At 49.8% G+C, this 16037-nt stretch overlaps 1 protein-coding gene across 1 annotated transcript in view; it reads left to right on the top strand.

Moving 5' to 3' along the window:
* Nucleotides 1–16037, top strand: part of LOC134434352 (nucleotide exchange factor SIL1-like) — a 60657-nt gene that overhangs the window by 19049 nt on the left and 25571 nt on the right. The window contains exon 3 of the mRNA XM_063183022.1: nt 9160–9280. Coding sequence (XP_063039092.1) covers nt 9160–9280 — 121 coding nt within the window. The remainder of the gene's footprint in view (nt 1–9159; nt 9281–16037) is intronic.

Here is a 16037-nt window from a genome sequence, read left to right as displayed (position 1 = left end):
GCTTTGTTCTCTGCTAGCTGTGGATTGAATCACGGGAGGAGGGATTGGATTCTGGCATCATTTTAAAAATGTTTTCATTCTATTTGCTGAGGGGAACAAATTACAGAGAAGACCTCTCAGCACTGTGACAAAAGAGTGGCTCTAAAACCCTTTTCAGCCTAACAAGTGTTTGAGCTGAAGGCCTGATGGATGGTGCTTAAAGATGTGGTTACTGCAGCAAGGTTGGCATTAAAAATCCCTGGGTGCAAGAAAGTTCTCCCAAGATTACTGTGGGGGTATGTCTCCCTGTAATCCTGGTGTGAGCAGCCCTTAACACCCTGAGTCCACCAGTGAGCTCTGTGGCATCAGCCATGGGAGAGCAGCAGCACAGCAAGCACCAGTGGGGCACTTGTCTCTTGCTAAATGAGAAACTGCAACGGGATCAGCCCTTTTGGGGTGGCATCACTGTGGCAGGAGGGCTGGAACTGGATGATCTTTAAGGTCCCTTCCAACCAAACCGTTCCACAGTTCTTTCCCTGTCCCTGTCCAAGTGGGGTTCAAGCAGAAAGCAGGGCTGCTGCTTTGGGACCTGTGAGGAGCCTGGGCAGGAGCACACCTGCTGTTGGGATGTACCAGAACAGGGTGGCTTTGGGGCTTTCTCAGGAATGCCTTTGCTGCCAGCAGCTGTGCTGGATGTTGGACAGGGGACATATTCACCCTTGGCAAGCTTGAAAGCATTTCAGATGGCTTCTGTCCCTGCTCCAGTGCAGCACAGAACAAAATCAGATGCTGGAGAAGATGTCATACTTAGACATCACCATTCTGACAGGTCAATTTCCAGGATGTTTATTAACATAGCTTGGAATGTCACAGAAAGGTTTGTCAGATAAACTAGCCAACTGAAGTTCTTACATGAGACTTCCTTGGTTTTGTTGAGGTGCTTTGAACTCTTCATTCAATCTCTCAACAATTCATTCCCTTCAGGCCTTTCTGGAAGAGCCTCTGCAAGGTGTGTGGCTGGGGGATCAGGCCCTGCCTGCTCCCTGTGTGTCTGGGTGTGGAATCCTTTGAATCCCTCAGGGCAATCCCCAGGGCCTTGCCCTAAATTATGCTATAGAGTCTCCACCTATGCTGCAAGAGAAAACTTCCCCATGGAGCCTTGCACAACACTATGAACCACCCCAGTTCCTTTCCCCATATGTCCCAAATTCTGGTAGTTTCTCCTTTCCCTGTTCCCTCATTGGTTGTGGTATCCCTGGTGCCTGGCTCTGTGTCTCCCCTGTAGGGCAGTGCCCTTTGCCCTGCCCTTTGTGCCACCCCAGTGCCTTTGGGCCATTGGCCACTGACCCCTAATTAACCCTGTGCACACCACATGGCAGCTCTTTTGTCTCTGATTCCCCTTTGGCGGGCTGGAATAAGCCTTTGCAAGAATTTATCATACAAAAGGCCCTTCTACCTCTCGTGGCTGAACTGGCCATGTTGAGTGTGGTGTGTGGACTTGGCTGCTCTCCCTGAATGTTCACCCAAGCAGCTTTTCCAAGGAGATGCTTATTGGGAAATAGGCAGCAGCATCCACCATCCAAACCCCTGTGTTGCTCCATCGGGGTGCCCTGGGAGGCAGAAGGAAGCAGCAATGCCAATTGTTTGCTCATGCTGTAAGGACAGAACTCCTCTCTTAGGGTTTCCTCTGCAACCCCAGGAAGAGAAGGACATCTCTGTCCTTGTCAGCCCTTTGGGCAATGATCAGACAGAACAGCGATGAAACCAGGCTGGCAGCACCAGGGCTGGTCACTCGCAGGCAGAGGCAGCCCAGCTCCTCCAGCCCGAGCTGGGCAGCGCCTGGGAGAGGTGGCACCGTGGCACTGGGCATGGTGCATCACCCCAGGGGTTCCTCCTGCATCCCATCCCCTGCAGAGCCCCTGCTGTTCCTGGTTACCTGAGCAGTGGAGAGGCAGTGCCCAGGCTGGTGCTGCTCTGAGGAGATGCTGCACTCAGCAGGCAGCTCTGGCTCCCCGGCAGTACCGTGGGAGGAGGAGCTGCCCAGGGAGTGCATTTGTAAAGCATTTCTTCCCCAGGAAGAGGAGTTTGTCACAGGAGTTTGTACTTGGGATGTGCACACAGGTGTCTGAGCTTCTTCCTGCCTGAGGTGGGGAATGCTGGGGGTGCTGGGGCAGCTGCTGGGGAGCTTCCAGGCCTGGTGCTGTGAAACCTCCCCACCAGCTATCAGGAGGAGGTGACACAGAGCATATTAATGACATTTTCCAGTGGCGCTTAACTGGGAGGAGCAGTGAGTATCAGACAGTGAACTAATGCAAAAGGCTATAGCTGAGTGAAGAAGGGAAAGAAAAAGAAAGGAAAGAAAGAAAAGATAGGAAAGAAAGGGAAGAAAGGAAGAAAGGAAGAAAGGAAGAAAGGAAGAAAGGAAGAAAGGAAGAAAGGAAGAAAGATAAAGAAAGAGAGAGAGAAAGAGATAAAGAGAGAGAAAGAAAGAGAGAAAGAGAGAAAGAGAGAAAGGAGAGAGAAAGAGGAGAAAGAGAGAAAGAGAGAAAGAGAGAGAGAAAGAGAGAAAGAGAGAAAGAAAGAAAGAAAGAAAGAAAGAAAGAAAGAAAGAAGAAAGAAAGAAAGAAAGAAAGAAAGAAAGAAGAAAGAAAGAAAGAAAGAAAGAAAGAAAGAAAGAAAGAAAGAAAGAAAGAAAGAAAGAAAGAAAGAAAGAAAGAAAGAAAGAAAGAAAGAAAGAAAGAAAGAAGAAAGAAAGAAAGAAAGAAAGAAAGAAAGAAAGAAAGAAAGAAAGAAAGAAAGAAAGAAAGAAGAAAGAAAAATATATTAATGAGATTCAGGCTCTGGGTCTCATCTTCCCATGAGTAATCCATCTCATCCTTACCTGTGTCTGTTATATGTCTTCCTTTTGTGTGTAAAAATGTTCTGTTTTGAAGTAACAAACAATCTGGAGAGTGGTAGACTTGCCTTTGTAGGAAAGAAAGGAAAGAAAAACTGAGGCAGGCTTTGCTGTTTCCTTGCTCAGCAGCTCTAACCAGAGTCTGGGGTCAGGGTGTGAGCTGAGCCCCCAGACTGGGTCTGGCTCCTCTGCTTTCCTCTGAGCACGCTGGTGTGGGACATCCATCCACCCAGGCACAGCTGGAGTCAAGCACAGTGTCCCTGTGTGCCACCAGCACAGGATGCCCTAGCCTCAGCCGGGTCCCCAGCCCTGGCACTGGTGGCTCCTGGAGCTGGGGACGCAGCTGTGGGGAGCTCTGCTGCTCACTGGGATTTGTTTCCTGGTGGTTTTTAATCATTATTTTATTAAGGGAGAAGGTGTGGTGCCATCAGATAACTTATTATGGATGCTCTGGCAGTGTGATTATTTCAGTACTGCAGCACTGCCGGTGTGTTTTGCTGAAACATTCACATATTGATTCCAGATTCCTTTGTTGCCTGTACTAGAAAGAAAGTCCCTTTTCCCTCACTCCCTGCGTGGAGAGAAACAAAGAGTAAAGGAAGGTAGATGTTATCTGAGGCTTGCTCACACACCGAGGTAATTTTTGAGAGCTGCAGAGCCACTTACTGACTCATAACTGGGGCTTGTTTTCAAACCCTTGATAGATTTTGAATTCTCTTACAATGGCAAACACGGATGCTCACTTGGGGACTAGCCAGGAATCTTCCTCAGTGAGCTGGATCACCTTTGTTCTGCTTGCTCCAGCCTTCCCAGGGGACATTCCTGTGCCAAGGGGGCAGGGTGGTGCTGCAGGGGGAGAGTCTCCTGTCCCTCTTGGGCTCCTCTTGATGGGCAGTCAGTGGCTGTCAGCTTTGTCCAAGGGGTGGGGATGGGATGGGATGGGATGGGATGGGATGGGATGGGATGGGATGGGATGGGATGGGATGGGATGGGATGGATGGGATGGGATGGGATGGGATGGATGAGATGGGATGGGATGGGATGGGATGGGATGGGATGGGATGGGATGGGATGGGATGGGATGGGATGGGATGGGGTGGGATGGGATGGGATGGGGTGGGATGGGATGGGATGGGATGGGATGGGATGGGATGGGATGGGATGGGATGGGATGGGATGGGATGGGATGGGATGGGATGGGATGGGATGGGATGGGATGGGATGGGATGGGATGGGATGGGATGGGATGGGATGGGATGGGATGGGATGGGATGGGATGGGATGGGATGGGGAAGCCACTGCCAGGAATGCAGTCAGTTACTGCACAACCTTGGTGGGAGGTTTGCAGGTCAGTGTGTGATGTACCACTTGCCAGCCTGTAGCTGTGCAGTGAGCTGGGGCTCAGCCCTGTTCCCATGCTGGAACACAAACCCACCTGTGGAATGTGGAATGATGTGCTGGAAAGGAGCCCAGGATGAGACCTTTCTCCTTTAGTGAGGAAACACAGCTGATCATTTGGTTGCTCTAGAAGAAGAGAGATGGGGTTCTTTGGTTATCACTGCGTGCTGCATATTCCACCAGCAGCCCTCTGCTTTTACTAATGTGGTGCACAACGTGCCTGATCCTCCCTCAGTTGTGAGCCTGGTGGAAGCATGTCCTGTTTTCCATTTGTTTATTAATTTATCATCTTGTTTTTAGCCTCTGCAAAGCTTGATATTGGTATAGAGCCTGGGAAACGTGCACAGAGCACAGTAACAGATAGTTGTGATTTGGATACAAGGCAATAATTTAAGTGGACAGGTTTAGCTGATAACATAAAGCACACGAGAGAAATCGCTTTGGTTTATAAATGTCAGCAGAGCCCCTCTGAGGGAGCTGCTGCCTGGTGCTGCTGCTCCAGCCAATATATTATAAGGAGATATAAAGAGATGTCTGAAAAAGTCTGGCTGACCAAGATTAAAAGAATGGGGCTATAAATTAAAGTCTTCCTCGGCATCTCTTTAAGCATCTTTATGGACAGAGTGCATCCAAATGGAGGAGTGCCAGTGCTCAGAGGGACCTCCAGGTGCTTTGGGCTGCAGAGGCAGCACCCAGGGGTGGGACAGCTTGTGGGGACAGCAGTGTGCGTCAAAGCTGGCATGGGAGACCAAAGCCTGTCCTGGTGCTTCTGCAGCTGATAAAGGGATTAAAGCAGGAACAGGAATAACACCATCCCTGCAGTGTCGCCACAGGATCAGTGTCTCTTGCTTGGAAAATAAACGCTGTTGCTCTGCTTTGACATTTATTCCCAATAAAGACCTGTCATTTGTGCAGTGACAAGGGTTTTATCCTTTGGGAGTACTTTTCCTGTTGGACACTGTCTTTTTGGCTGTGAGGCAGCTGAGTGACTGAGGGGCAGGTGGGTGGCACGTCCCCAGCAGCGGCATTGGGAGCTCTGCTCACACCCTGGGGCTTTCTCCTGATCCATCATCCCAAGGCAATGCAATAACACCTATTCCAACTGAGAGCAGGTTCAGATTGGGTATTAGGGAGGAATTTTTCCCTGTGAGGGTGGGCAGGCCCTGGCACAGGGTGCCCAGAGCAGCTGGGGCTGCCCCTGGATCCCTGGCAGTGCCCAAGGCCAGGCTGGACATTGGGACAGTGGGAGGTGTCCCTGCCATGGCAGGGGGTGGCACTGGATGAGCTTTAAGGTTCCTTTCCACCCAAGCCATTCTGTGAGTCTGTGATCTTATTTTTAATTGATTTTAATTTATTTTAGTTGTGGTTAAAAAAATCCCAAGAGTGGGATATTTTTTAATTGGTAAGGGTTCCAAACCAATTGTGGAAGCAGGAATTTGCTGCTTCCCCCTCCACAGCTGGAACCCTTCTTGCAGGTTTTTGGAGGGGATTTCACTGCTATTTCTGCTCACTGGGCAGTTTATTTAGAGCTGGGAAATTAACTAGAATGGAAACTCTTCTTTCCCTTTATGAGGAGCAAGGGATGAGGTCTGGCAGCTCTCAGGGAAGAGGGACGATTCAGTAACACATCTATGCAGTGCCTACCTGTGGATACACATATTTTATTTGTCTGAGGTGTCAAGGAGAAAAAATGTTACGAAATGGCTTAAATGAAAATGTGGTTTTGTATTTTTTCAATTGAGTTTCATTTCTCAAATGCAACTTAATGCAAACAATAAGTAAGAAATTAATTTCTCTCGGGAAAAAGCTATTAACAGAATGGTTCTGTTTTAGCAGCATGTGAAGCTGTGTAATTGCTTACACATGTATTGCTCCAGTGTGTGCTCCCAGTTGTTGAATAGTATCAAATTATAGGAATCAAAGAGAATCAACTATTTTTAAGGGAAATGTCTAGAAGCTACATACTGAAACATGATTAAAATTCAAGATTTCCAACTTACTCGTCTAAATCAGCAATTTTAATCACATTATTCAAGCCAACCCACCCTCAAACACACTTTTGACTTCAAAATACCCCAAACTAAATAAGACAGAAGACCTTCTTTGAGCAGCTGTAACATTTTTATGTGTCAGTGTCAATCTTTTTGTTGAAAACAGAGATGTTTTTCATGGTTTATTTATTAAAGCAGCACATTTGTCCTGTTGTGCCATGAACCTGGGCTGCTGTGCTGGGTGGGGAGGGGAAATCTCTGGAGCACCAAGAGCTGCTTAAACACATCAGGGCTGTGAGTTTTGCTCTGGGGTTTGGATGCTCCTGGTTGAATCCCATTTAGTGCAAAGGAGGAGCAGGAAGGGTTTGTGCCTGGGCTGATGCAGCCTCGGGGATTTGGCTGTGCCGGGGGTGCAGCTCATGAGCACCAGGCCTGGGTTTGGTTTTGTTTTCTGCTTGCTGATTAGACAGATGAGTAATGCCATGGTTGACTCTCACATTTAAAAGGGAAATGTTAACAGAAGTTTAATAGTTGTGTTTTACCCCCTTGTGTTGTTATCAGGGATGCCCTGGGTTTGGGACATTCAGGAGGGTCACTCGTTCCTGTGGCAGCACCTGAGCCCCACTCAAGGTATCAGGAAGGGATTTCCACCCCTGGGCAGGGAAGGAGGAGTCGATGGACAGAACTTTGGGGGGGCTAAAGGGTTAAAAGATGAAACCTCCCTGGTGTGGGTGAGCACATGGTGGGGAAATCCTCTGCTCCCAGCACTGTAATATTGTCTCTATTCCATCTGCTGTTGTATTTCTGATAAGGTTTTAATAAACCTTTTAAATTTTTTGGGAGTGAGTAGCATTTCTCACACTGAGAATAGAGGGCTGGGCCCCCCAGTCCCCCACCCTTCTGGAGCCTGCTCCTGTGCTTTCCCTTTGGGTGATTCCCTCGATGGGATTCCATCCACATTCCAATACTCCCTGGCAGGCTGCTGTGGCTGGATGCAGCTGGAGCTGTGCTGTGCTCCCTGTCAGGGGCCATTCCCGGCTGTGTGACAGCCCAGAGCTGCCACAGCCACTGCTGGGGCTGTGACCTGGCCTGCCCAGCGCTGGTGGCACGGTCAGGAACGCTTTGGGCTTTGGGGGGAGGCAGCCGGGCCCTGGCTGTGTCTGCGGAGGAGGGGATCGTCCTCCCGCCTCCCGTTCCGCCCGCGATGGCATTTCATCCTTCAGAGCCTGGCCTGGAAGGGACCTCACAGCTCACCTTGTTCCACCTCCCTGCCATGGGCAGGGACGTCTCCCACTAGAGCAAGTTAGCATTGGCTGTGTTTTCCTTGCTGGCAGAGCCCTGTCCTGGTGCTGCCCGAGCCAGGGACAGGAGATGTGGTGTTGGCCTTTTCATGGAGATCCTACAAACTCCTTTCTGACCAGCACTCCACCGCCAGCAAGGGGCACACATTGGTGAGGGCACCAAATTCCTGCAGAGCCCGATTTCTCAGCGTGGGAGGATGCTCCCATAGATAGACAGAGATTAAAGGTCCTGTGTATCACAAATTTGAGGAGCAGGAGAAGGTTGGGATCTGTCCATGGAAAGCATTCCAAGTGTGGAGGAGGAACATGTAGCCTATCCTCCCCTAAAACGGGGAGATAATCACACCTGTCCTCTCACATATGCAACCAATGCAGCTTCCAGTGGACAGGACTGATGGAGAGAAAGAGAGTCTACCAGAAATGCAAACCTTGTTTTAATAGGAAATCCTCCAAGATGGATTTTCCTGCATTTTCTAAAAGCATTTATACCTATTGGATGACTACAGGCTTTGAAATGTTTCTGTCTGAATTGTGACAAACATCCCAGTCTTACACAGGAGGGACCAGGTCCTTTGATCAGGGAAATGTCTCTTTGGTCTTGAACAGGGAGGGATCAATCCAGTTGTTCCCAAGACCAGAGCTTTTTGTCTGTGAGTACATGCATTTATTCTACAAAATAATTACCCTTGCCTTCACTTCCCTTTGGTAGGAGATGCTCCCTGTCTCCTGCAAGCTGTTACTCTATCCCAGGTATCTTTTTAGGTAAAAGGAAGAGAGAAAGGAAAGGCTGAATAAGAAATCCTCCTCAGAAGGGGGAAGATGAGCAGCTTTGGTCTGTCTGTCCATCTGTGAGCAGCTCTGTGGATGTTCACCTGCGTCCTTGCTGTCCTGGGCAGGCAGAATTCCTGCATTAGGAGAAGAAGAAATGCCATCAAGAGGTAGCAACAAAATATTGCTTCCCCTTGACCCCAAAGGGGCTGGGCTGGCCATTGAGATGTGTTTGTGGTGAAAACCACTCTGAATTTCGTATCTTTTCTGCATTTAAAACTGAAGCTTAATGTATTCTGTGTATTTTTGTTGGCAGATAGTAGTGATCATAAATTCCTTTTAATACAGTATTTCTACACCAGCACAGCCTTGATGTGCAGCGTACCTGGCTGTACTCTGTGGGATGCTTTGATTTCCCTTTGGCAGCTGCATTTTATTCTGTCTGCCCCAATCAGACACAATTCCCCTTTCTCCATGTAGCCTCCAAATCCACTCCTAGTGTGCAGTTTTAGTGCTCTGCTAGGACCTGGGCTAGAAGGGAAGGAATCAGTGTCTGCTGGGCTCAGGGTTCCACCTCCACTGTGGATCAGAGCCAGCCTGGCAGCGGAGGGACACCTTGGGTGGCTCAGGGTGGCAATTCTGGGAGGGAAAAGCAGCACTTCAGGGGTGCTGCTGCATGGGAGGAGGTCAGTGGTAGATATCCCACTCCTCGCTGTATGGGATGGGGAGGAGCTGCTCCCAAGGAGGAGCACATGTCTCCAGTTCCCAGTTCCTCCCCAGGCTGGAGCAGTGCAGTGCTCTGAAATAACGTGACCTTTGCTTGCAGGTCAGGCTGTTCCTGCAGGGTCACATGTGCGGCTGAACCTGCAGACAGGAGAGAGAGAAGCCAAACTCCCGGACAGAGAATATGGGGAAGGTGACACGAGAGAAGAGAGAAGAAGAAAAAGGTACAGATATACAAGGCTTTGGGTTGGGTGGGCTGTGGGATTCATGCCTTTTATTAGAGGCCAGGTTCCCTGGTACACTCAATTCCTGCATCTTCCTGAGACTTCATTGCTGGGTGAGGAGCTCAGCAGTGCTGAAAGCAGAGGCCTGTCCTTTGTGTTCCATTTGGGATGGCAGTGGAAGTGCCCTGAGTGCACTTTCAGAGCACTTCATGGCTTCTCAGGCCACGGCATCAAAACAGTTTCCACACAGCCTGTGGAGTTCTGGCAAAGTCTTTGGGTTGTCCTTGATTTGCTGTGTTTGGAGTGTGATGGTTCTCTCTGCGCTTTTTAGGCCGAGACACTTCCAGGAGTCTGTCTTTTGGAATTTATCTGCTGCAATCTAAAAACCTTTCTCCCGTACTGCGGTGATGACATCATGTACTGCAACATGCAAAATGATTTGAGCTTCTGCTCAAACTAATGTTGCCTTAGCTAGGCTGGCATCATGGTGTAAGGATATCCTAATGGTTAATGCTTTGGCCATTTGTGCAATGGTAGGTTTTGGGGACAGTGACATGAGAGATGAGAGAAAGAGGAAAAAGAAACATGCAGGTAATTGGGTTGGATAGCCTGTGGAATTTATGCCATTTATTGGAGTCCAGAATCTCTGGAGCACATAATTCCTGCCTCTTCCCGAGATTTCATTCCTGGGTTAGGAGCTCAGCAGTGCTGAAAGCTGAGGCCTTTCCATTGTGATCCCTTTGGGATGGCAGTGAAAGTGACCTGAGTGCACAATCAGAGGCAACTTCATGGCTTCTCATGCATTGACAGCAAAACTAAATATGCTAGGTGGCTTCCTAGAATGACATTTAGTCCTTTGAAATATCTGCAGGCAGTGGTCTGGAAATGCTTTCTGAGCCTGCTCATTGGGATCAGCTGTGAGGGGCTGAGGGCTGGCCTGAGCCCGGTGCTGTGTCCCACTGGGAGCAGCCCCACAGCATCACGTGCAGAGCAGGCACTGCCAGAGGCCCTGGAGATCTCACCTGCCCTGCAGCCACCATTGTCAAGGTGCTGTAAGCATCAGCTGGTGCTGATTTTCCCCTTGGACCCCTTGGTTTAGTCACTATGGGGAATTTCTTTCCTGAAGCCCGTGGGGTTTCCCGCTGGCAGCTGTGCTGGGGATGCTCAGGGAGTGTGGGGCTTTGGGGGCAGCTGGCTGGGCAGGGGCTGAGCTTGGAGCCCTGTTGGGCCCATGGCCCCCAGCAGCAGCAGCAGCAGCAGCAGCAGCAGCCCCAGGGCCCAAAGCCCCGTGCCCCCTGCCCAGCACAGGCTGCCCTGTCACCCGAGCGGGGCCCAGGGGCCAGTGGCCGCTGGCAGCAGCAGGAATGCGGGCAGGGTGAGGATGCCCTGGCCTGGCTTTTGTCTCTGGAGCAATGTGGGCTCAGGGCAGTGCAGAGCAGGCTGGGAAGCAGAGCCCAGGGCCTTTGGAGGCTGCAAGGATTAAAGATCAGCCCCTGCAGCAGCCAAGATGCAGGTGGCCCAGTTGCCAAGGCTGTGGTGGCCTTGAGAGCGTGCAGGTAGATTTTGCAGGGCTGTGGCCTGCTGGCAGCTCTGGGCCCAGGAGTGCCTGTGGCTGCAGCAGGAAGGGTGGCTGAAGGTTTGCTGCCTGCTTTGGTGGCATGGCTGCAGGGGCCAGTGCTGTGAGAGCCCCCTGTGTGAGAGCTGGTGAGAGCTGAGCTCTTGGGGACAGCGCTGTGCCCCAGGCCAGGAAGAGCAGCAGTGCCCAGTGCCAGGAGTGGTGTCAGTGGGAGCCCCTGTGCACAGGGACCCCCAGCCCCGGGGTGGCTGTGCCAGCGCCCGCAGGGACGCCTGCCCGTGGGAAGGCAGAAAAAGTGGAACCCACAAGTGTGCAAAGGCTGCCTGTGCCCAAAGGAATGGCCAAGAGAAGTCAGGTTTTAAAAAGAAACAGGATTTATTTGCTGAAGATCGGCAAATCTAGGATTTACAGAACTTTTTTCGCTATGACAATCGTTATAACTGTAGCAACAACAATGTAGAGAACATATTTACATGAGATCCGAGGGGCTAACAATCTTCAAAACATATTTACAGAAAACTTGCAATGTAGAAAACATATTTACAGAAATCTTCAAAACTTGCAAACGTATTTACAAACGCTTTACATCTGTGCCATCTTGAGCATGAGTCCTGGAAGAAAGGAAGCAGCAGAGCTGGACTCAGCCGGCAGCACTGGGCCCAGCAGGGCTGGCAGCTGGGCCCCAGGGGCTGGGCCGGGGCTGGCAGGGCTGACGTGGCCCCAGGCAAGCGCAGGGCAGGCCGGGGCTGGTGCTTGTGGCAGCACAATCCAGGCCCCCTGCGGGCACCATGTCCCTGAGCGGGGCCATCAGCCCAGCCCCAGCCTGGCATCAGGGGACCCAGTGTGTGTGTGGGCAGGGCGTGGGAAGCATCTGCCTGTCTTACCTGTGGGGCTGCATCTTCATCCAAGGACCATGGGCTCCTCCTCATCCTTCTCGTCAATTTCCATGTCCTCGGTGTCATCCTCCTCATCTACGTCCATCTGCTCGGTGGTCTCCTCCTTGTCTACTTCCATGTCCTCCACAGTGGAGGACATGGAAGTAGAGGAGGAGTCCACCTCCATCATTTCTTCTTCATCCAGTCCCTGGTCCACATCCGTAGCCTCCACAGTGTCTCTGTCCATCTGCAAGGGGCAGCACAATCTCCCAGTGGGCTTCCTGTCCCACACCATCCATTCCCACATGGCTGCAGCCTGCCCAAGCCAGGTGCCCCCTGCCTGGCATGCCACTGTACCTCCTTTGGCACAGCAGAGCACATTGTGCTGGGATTGGTGCTCCAGATCAGGCGGCAGGGAAAGCCCAGGCAGCAGAAGCAGCTCAGCGCTGAGGGTCAGAGCACCGAGTGAGTGGCAACTGACCCTTGGCAGCCGGTGGAGTGTCTGCTGTGCTCGTTTCTGGGTCCTGGACGTTCCATCTGGAACCGTCTTGGAGCTGTGATGTCACTGAAGTTTCAGGGACGCTGTGCAGTGGGAGATGGGGATGGCAGAATGATCAAATCCTTGAATGATTTGGCTTGGAAGGGTCCCTAAAGATGATCTGGTTCCAAGATGAGCAATGTCTCAGGTTGCTGCGGCCCCTGTCCCACCTGGCCTTGGATGTTGCTGGGGATGGGGCATCCACAGCCTCTCTGCACTGGTCCCTGTGTCAGGGACAAGCACCCTGAGAGTAAAGAACTTCTTCCCATCATCAAATCTGATCCACTTCCTTCAGTTTGATCCCATTCCTCCGTGTCTTCTCACTGCATATCCTGACAAAGAGTCCTCTGCCACTTCCCTGTGGGTCAGGCTGTTCCTGCGGGGTTATGCATGTAGCTTAACTTGCAGGCAGGAGAGAGAGAAGCCATGTACCCAGTCAGAGAAAATGGGGAAAGTGGCTTGAGAACTGAGCAAAGACAGAAAAAGTAGAGACATGCAAGCATTGGTTTGGGTTGCGAGGGCTGTGGGACTCATGCCTTTCATTAGAGGCCACGTTCCCTCGTGCACTCAGTTCTTGTGCTGCAGCCTGTCCACAGCCAGCCTGTGTGAGGGACCTGCACTAACAGAGGTGGGAGCACGCTTGCTTATACTGCTTGTTAACGAGGTGAGTGTGGGATTTTTTGTGGAACTCTAACCACTGTGGATTGCCATTAAGAGGGTCCAGGGAGGGAGACCAAAATGGGGCTGCGCACACAATATGGGGGTGAACAGTGCAGGATCATTACAGTAAGCCAGGACCAAATGGATACAAGAGAGTTGGAACATTCCGAGGGAGTACATATAAGGAACATGCAGCAGTTGAACTGGGTGATACGGACAAAACGTGCTGCATCAACATGAGCCTGCAAATGCCCATGGGCGACATCATTGCATTCAGAGCGGTGTCTCTCTTTTACCTTGGTCACTTTGCCCTGAGGTATTACAGTTCCAATGGTAGGCCCCTGGGCCCTCACATCCCCCCCTTTTTGTTATCTAGAAAGAAGGCTTCTGCCATAGAGTTTTGCAAGCATTTAGCAAAAAAGGATAATATAACCAACACAATGAATACAAAAAACAAAGCCCACACAACAGTCTGAACTAAAGATGAAAGCCATCCTTGAAACCCCTGTGTTTGGAAAGTCCAGTGAACCAGTCGTTGTTGCCTTCTATCTGGATCCTGTTTCCTTGATCTTTTAGGAGCTGGATGCCCTGGTATACTGACTCCCTATGTGAGAAAAGGTAGAAAAAGCACATGCTTTCAAATGCCTGACAGGCATGGCCATGGACAAGAAATTGTGGCTTGTCTGTGGAAGCGCCCAGCTGAAGGCATGCGGCTCAGTGAGGAGCATCCAGATTCCTGCTGCAGCGGCAACCAACGGCAGCATCCTCTGACTTTAGCTTATTCAATATCTGGAGGCTTGGGTGTCCTAAAAGTAAACCAATAAATTGAGTAGAAGATGAAATTTAAGTTCTGGTCCCACTAAACTTTCTCTTCTGTAAGCCAAGGGTGTGAACATAGCTTATTAGAAGAATCGTGTATCAATGCTAAAATATAATTTTTACAAATGTTAAGACATAGATCCTGGTTAGTGGTGTCTGAGCTATCTTGGTCTTGGTGTGTGTGGTCAGCACTGCTTAGGAGATCTTCTTCTGTCCTTCTCCTTCTTGTTTTCCTGGCTGCTGCTTTCTCTCTGTTAGGCTTCCATTCTGTTCTTCTGGTGGTGGCTCTGGTGTTTGCCTCACTGTTCCCAGAAAGAGTTTTTATGTATTTTGCTGGGATCGATCTTAGGAGTGTTGCTTTAAAGACAAGGGCATCTTCGCTTCCCCAAGTAAATAATGGGAAAAGGCCCATAAATTTGTTTAGATTCGGGGTCTTTGCTCAACACAGGTTGCTGGTGTTTTAATTGGGCTGCAGTTGAATTAGTAAAATTCCTGTTGACTGGGGGAGTTGTCTCCATAAATGGGTTGTTCAGAAAGTTGAATACATAAAAGGCCTTGGCCAGTCTCTCAATGGAAGATAATATCTGGACTCCCCAGCTTAGTTGATCAAGGATCCTTTTGATGGCTCAGTGGGCCCTTTCGGCAATGGACTGTCGTGTGGTAAAGTGTGGCATGCCTGTGACATGTTTTATACCCCAGTGGTCAGAAACTTGTTGGAATCAGTGCGAGGTATAAGCAAGAGCATTATCAGTTTTAATTTCCTCTAGAACTGCTAAGGTGGAAAAAACTAAAAAGTAATATTTTATAGCATCTTTGATTTTTCACCAGCATGGGCAGAGGCAAAAACTGCACTGTAAAAGGTGTCGATTGAGACGTGGATGTACTTTAGTCTGCCAGAAGGGCTTAGTGTGTGATGTCTGATTGCCAGATGTGGAGACTCTCTAGTCCTCTTGGATTGAACTGCAGCTCTGACAGAAGCAAGGGCATGTTCCTGACAATTTGGGCAGGTGGCTACAATGGATCTTGCTGGGTCTCTGGTAATTTTGAACATCCTGTGCAGCGCAGGAATGTTTTGATGGTAGAATTGGTGGCTGATCGTAATATGTGTAAAAATGATCTAAGGCATATTGCAGTGGTTCAGATGTTTGAAGTAGGCAATTGAGGTGCTCTTGAGTGAGAAGTAAGTAAATATTCACAAGGTCTATTCCTGCAAGGGAGCACAGACGCTCTCTACGTTTCCTGCAATAGTTCTACAATAACTCTCTGTTGGGTTGTTATCATTTTAGTAGGTTGGTGTGCTCTGAAGACACATTCAATTTCTATGTGGGGATCTGAGAAAGTTGAATCCCACTGAAACAGTAATGCATGGAATTTTGGACTTACACCAAGGATTGCCAGGGAGAAAGGAAAATTAGGGTGGTATCTGTGTGCCTGTTTAGTTTGAATCATCCAGGATACCTTTTGTACAGCTGCTTCTGCCTGTGGTGTCAGTGATCACGGGAATTGAGTCCTTCACTGCCTTTAAGGAGCAGCAGGAACAGTGGCGTGAGATTTTTTGTGGTGGATCCCAGCAGTGAACGTACCCACCTGATGCTTCCACAGAGCATTTGGGGTTCTGGCAGAGTCTTTGGGTTGTCCTTGATGTGCAGTGTTTGTGGTGTGATGGTTCTCTCTGCAGGTTTTAGGCCGAGACCCTTCCAAGGGACTGTCCTTTGAACTTAATCTGCTGCAATCTTAAAACCTTTCTCCTGTATCGCAGTGATGACATCTTGTACTGCAACATCCAGAATTATTTGAGTTTCTGTACAAACTAATGTATCATCCATGTAATGAAAAATTATACCATTAAGCTGTCTTTTCCAGCTGGGCAATAAAATTCGGTCTCCCAGGCATTGACAAGTAGTTGGGTTCTTCTTCATTCTTTGAGACAATACGGTTCACTGGTACCTCTGTAAAAGGTGCTTGTCAATTTACGGATGGAAAAGGCGAACAAGAGGCTTTCATTGGGATGCAAGGGGATGTCAAAAAAGCAGTCATTTAGAAGTATAACACGTTTCTACCAGTCTCGGGGTATCATGGAGGCTGAGGGCAGGCTGGGCAGGAGGGCACCCATGTCCTCAATGACCTCGTTGATTTTCCTGAGGTCCTGCAGCAGCCGCCTCTTGTCTTTGCCAGGCTTTTGTATGTCAGGGACAGGAGGATTGCAGGGGCTAGTAGATGGTAGATGTGGCCCACAGACAGCTGCTCCTGAACGAGGAACTTCAGGGCCTTTAACTTTCTGCCTGGGAG

The sequence above is a fragment of the Melospiza melodia genome, unplaced genomic scaffold (assembly GCF_035770615.1).
Source record: "Melospiza melodia melodia isolate bMelMel2 unplaced genomic scaffold, bMelMel2.pri scaffold_35, whole genome shotgun sequence".
NCBI classification, from domain to species: Eukaryota; Metazoa; Chordata; class Aves; order Passeriformes; family Passerellidae; genus Melospiza; species Melospiza melodia.
Note: the sequence above shows the minus strand (reverse complement) of the source record. Positions and strands in the feature narration are given on the sequence as shown.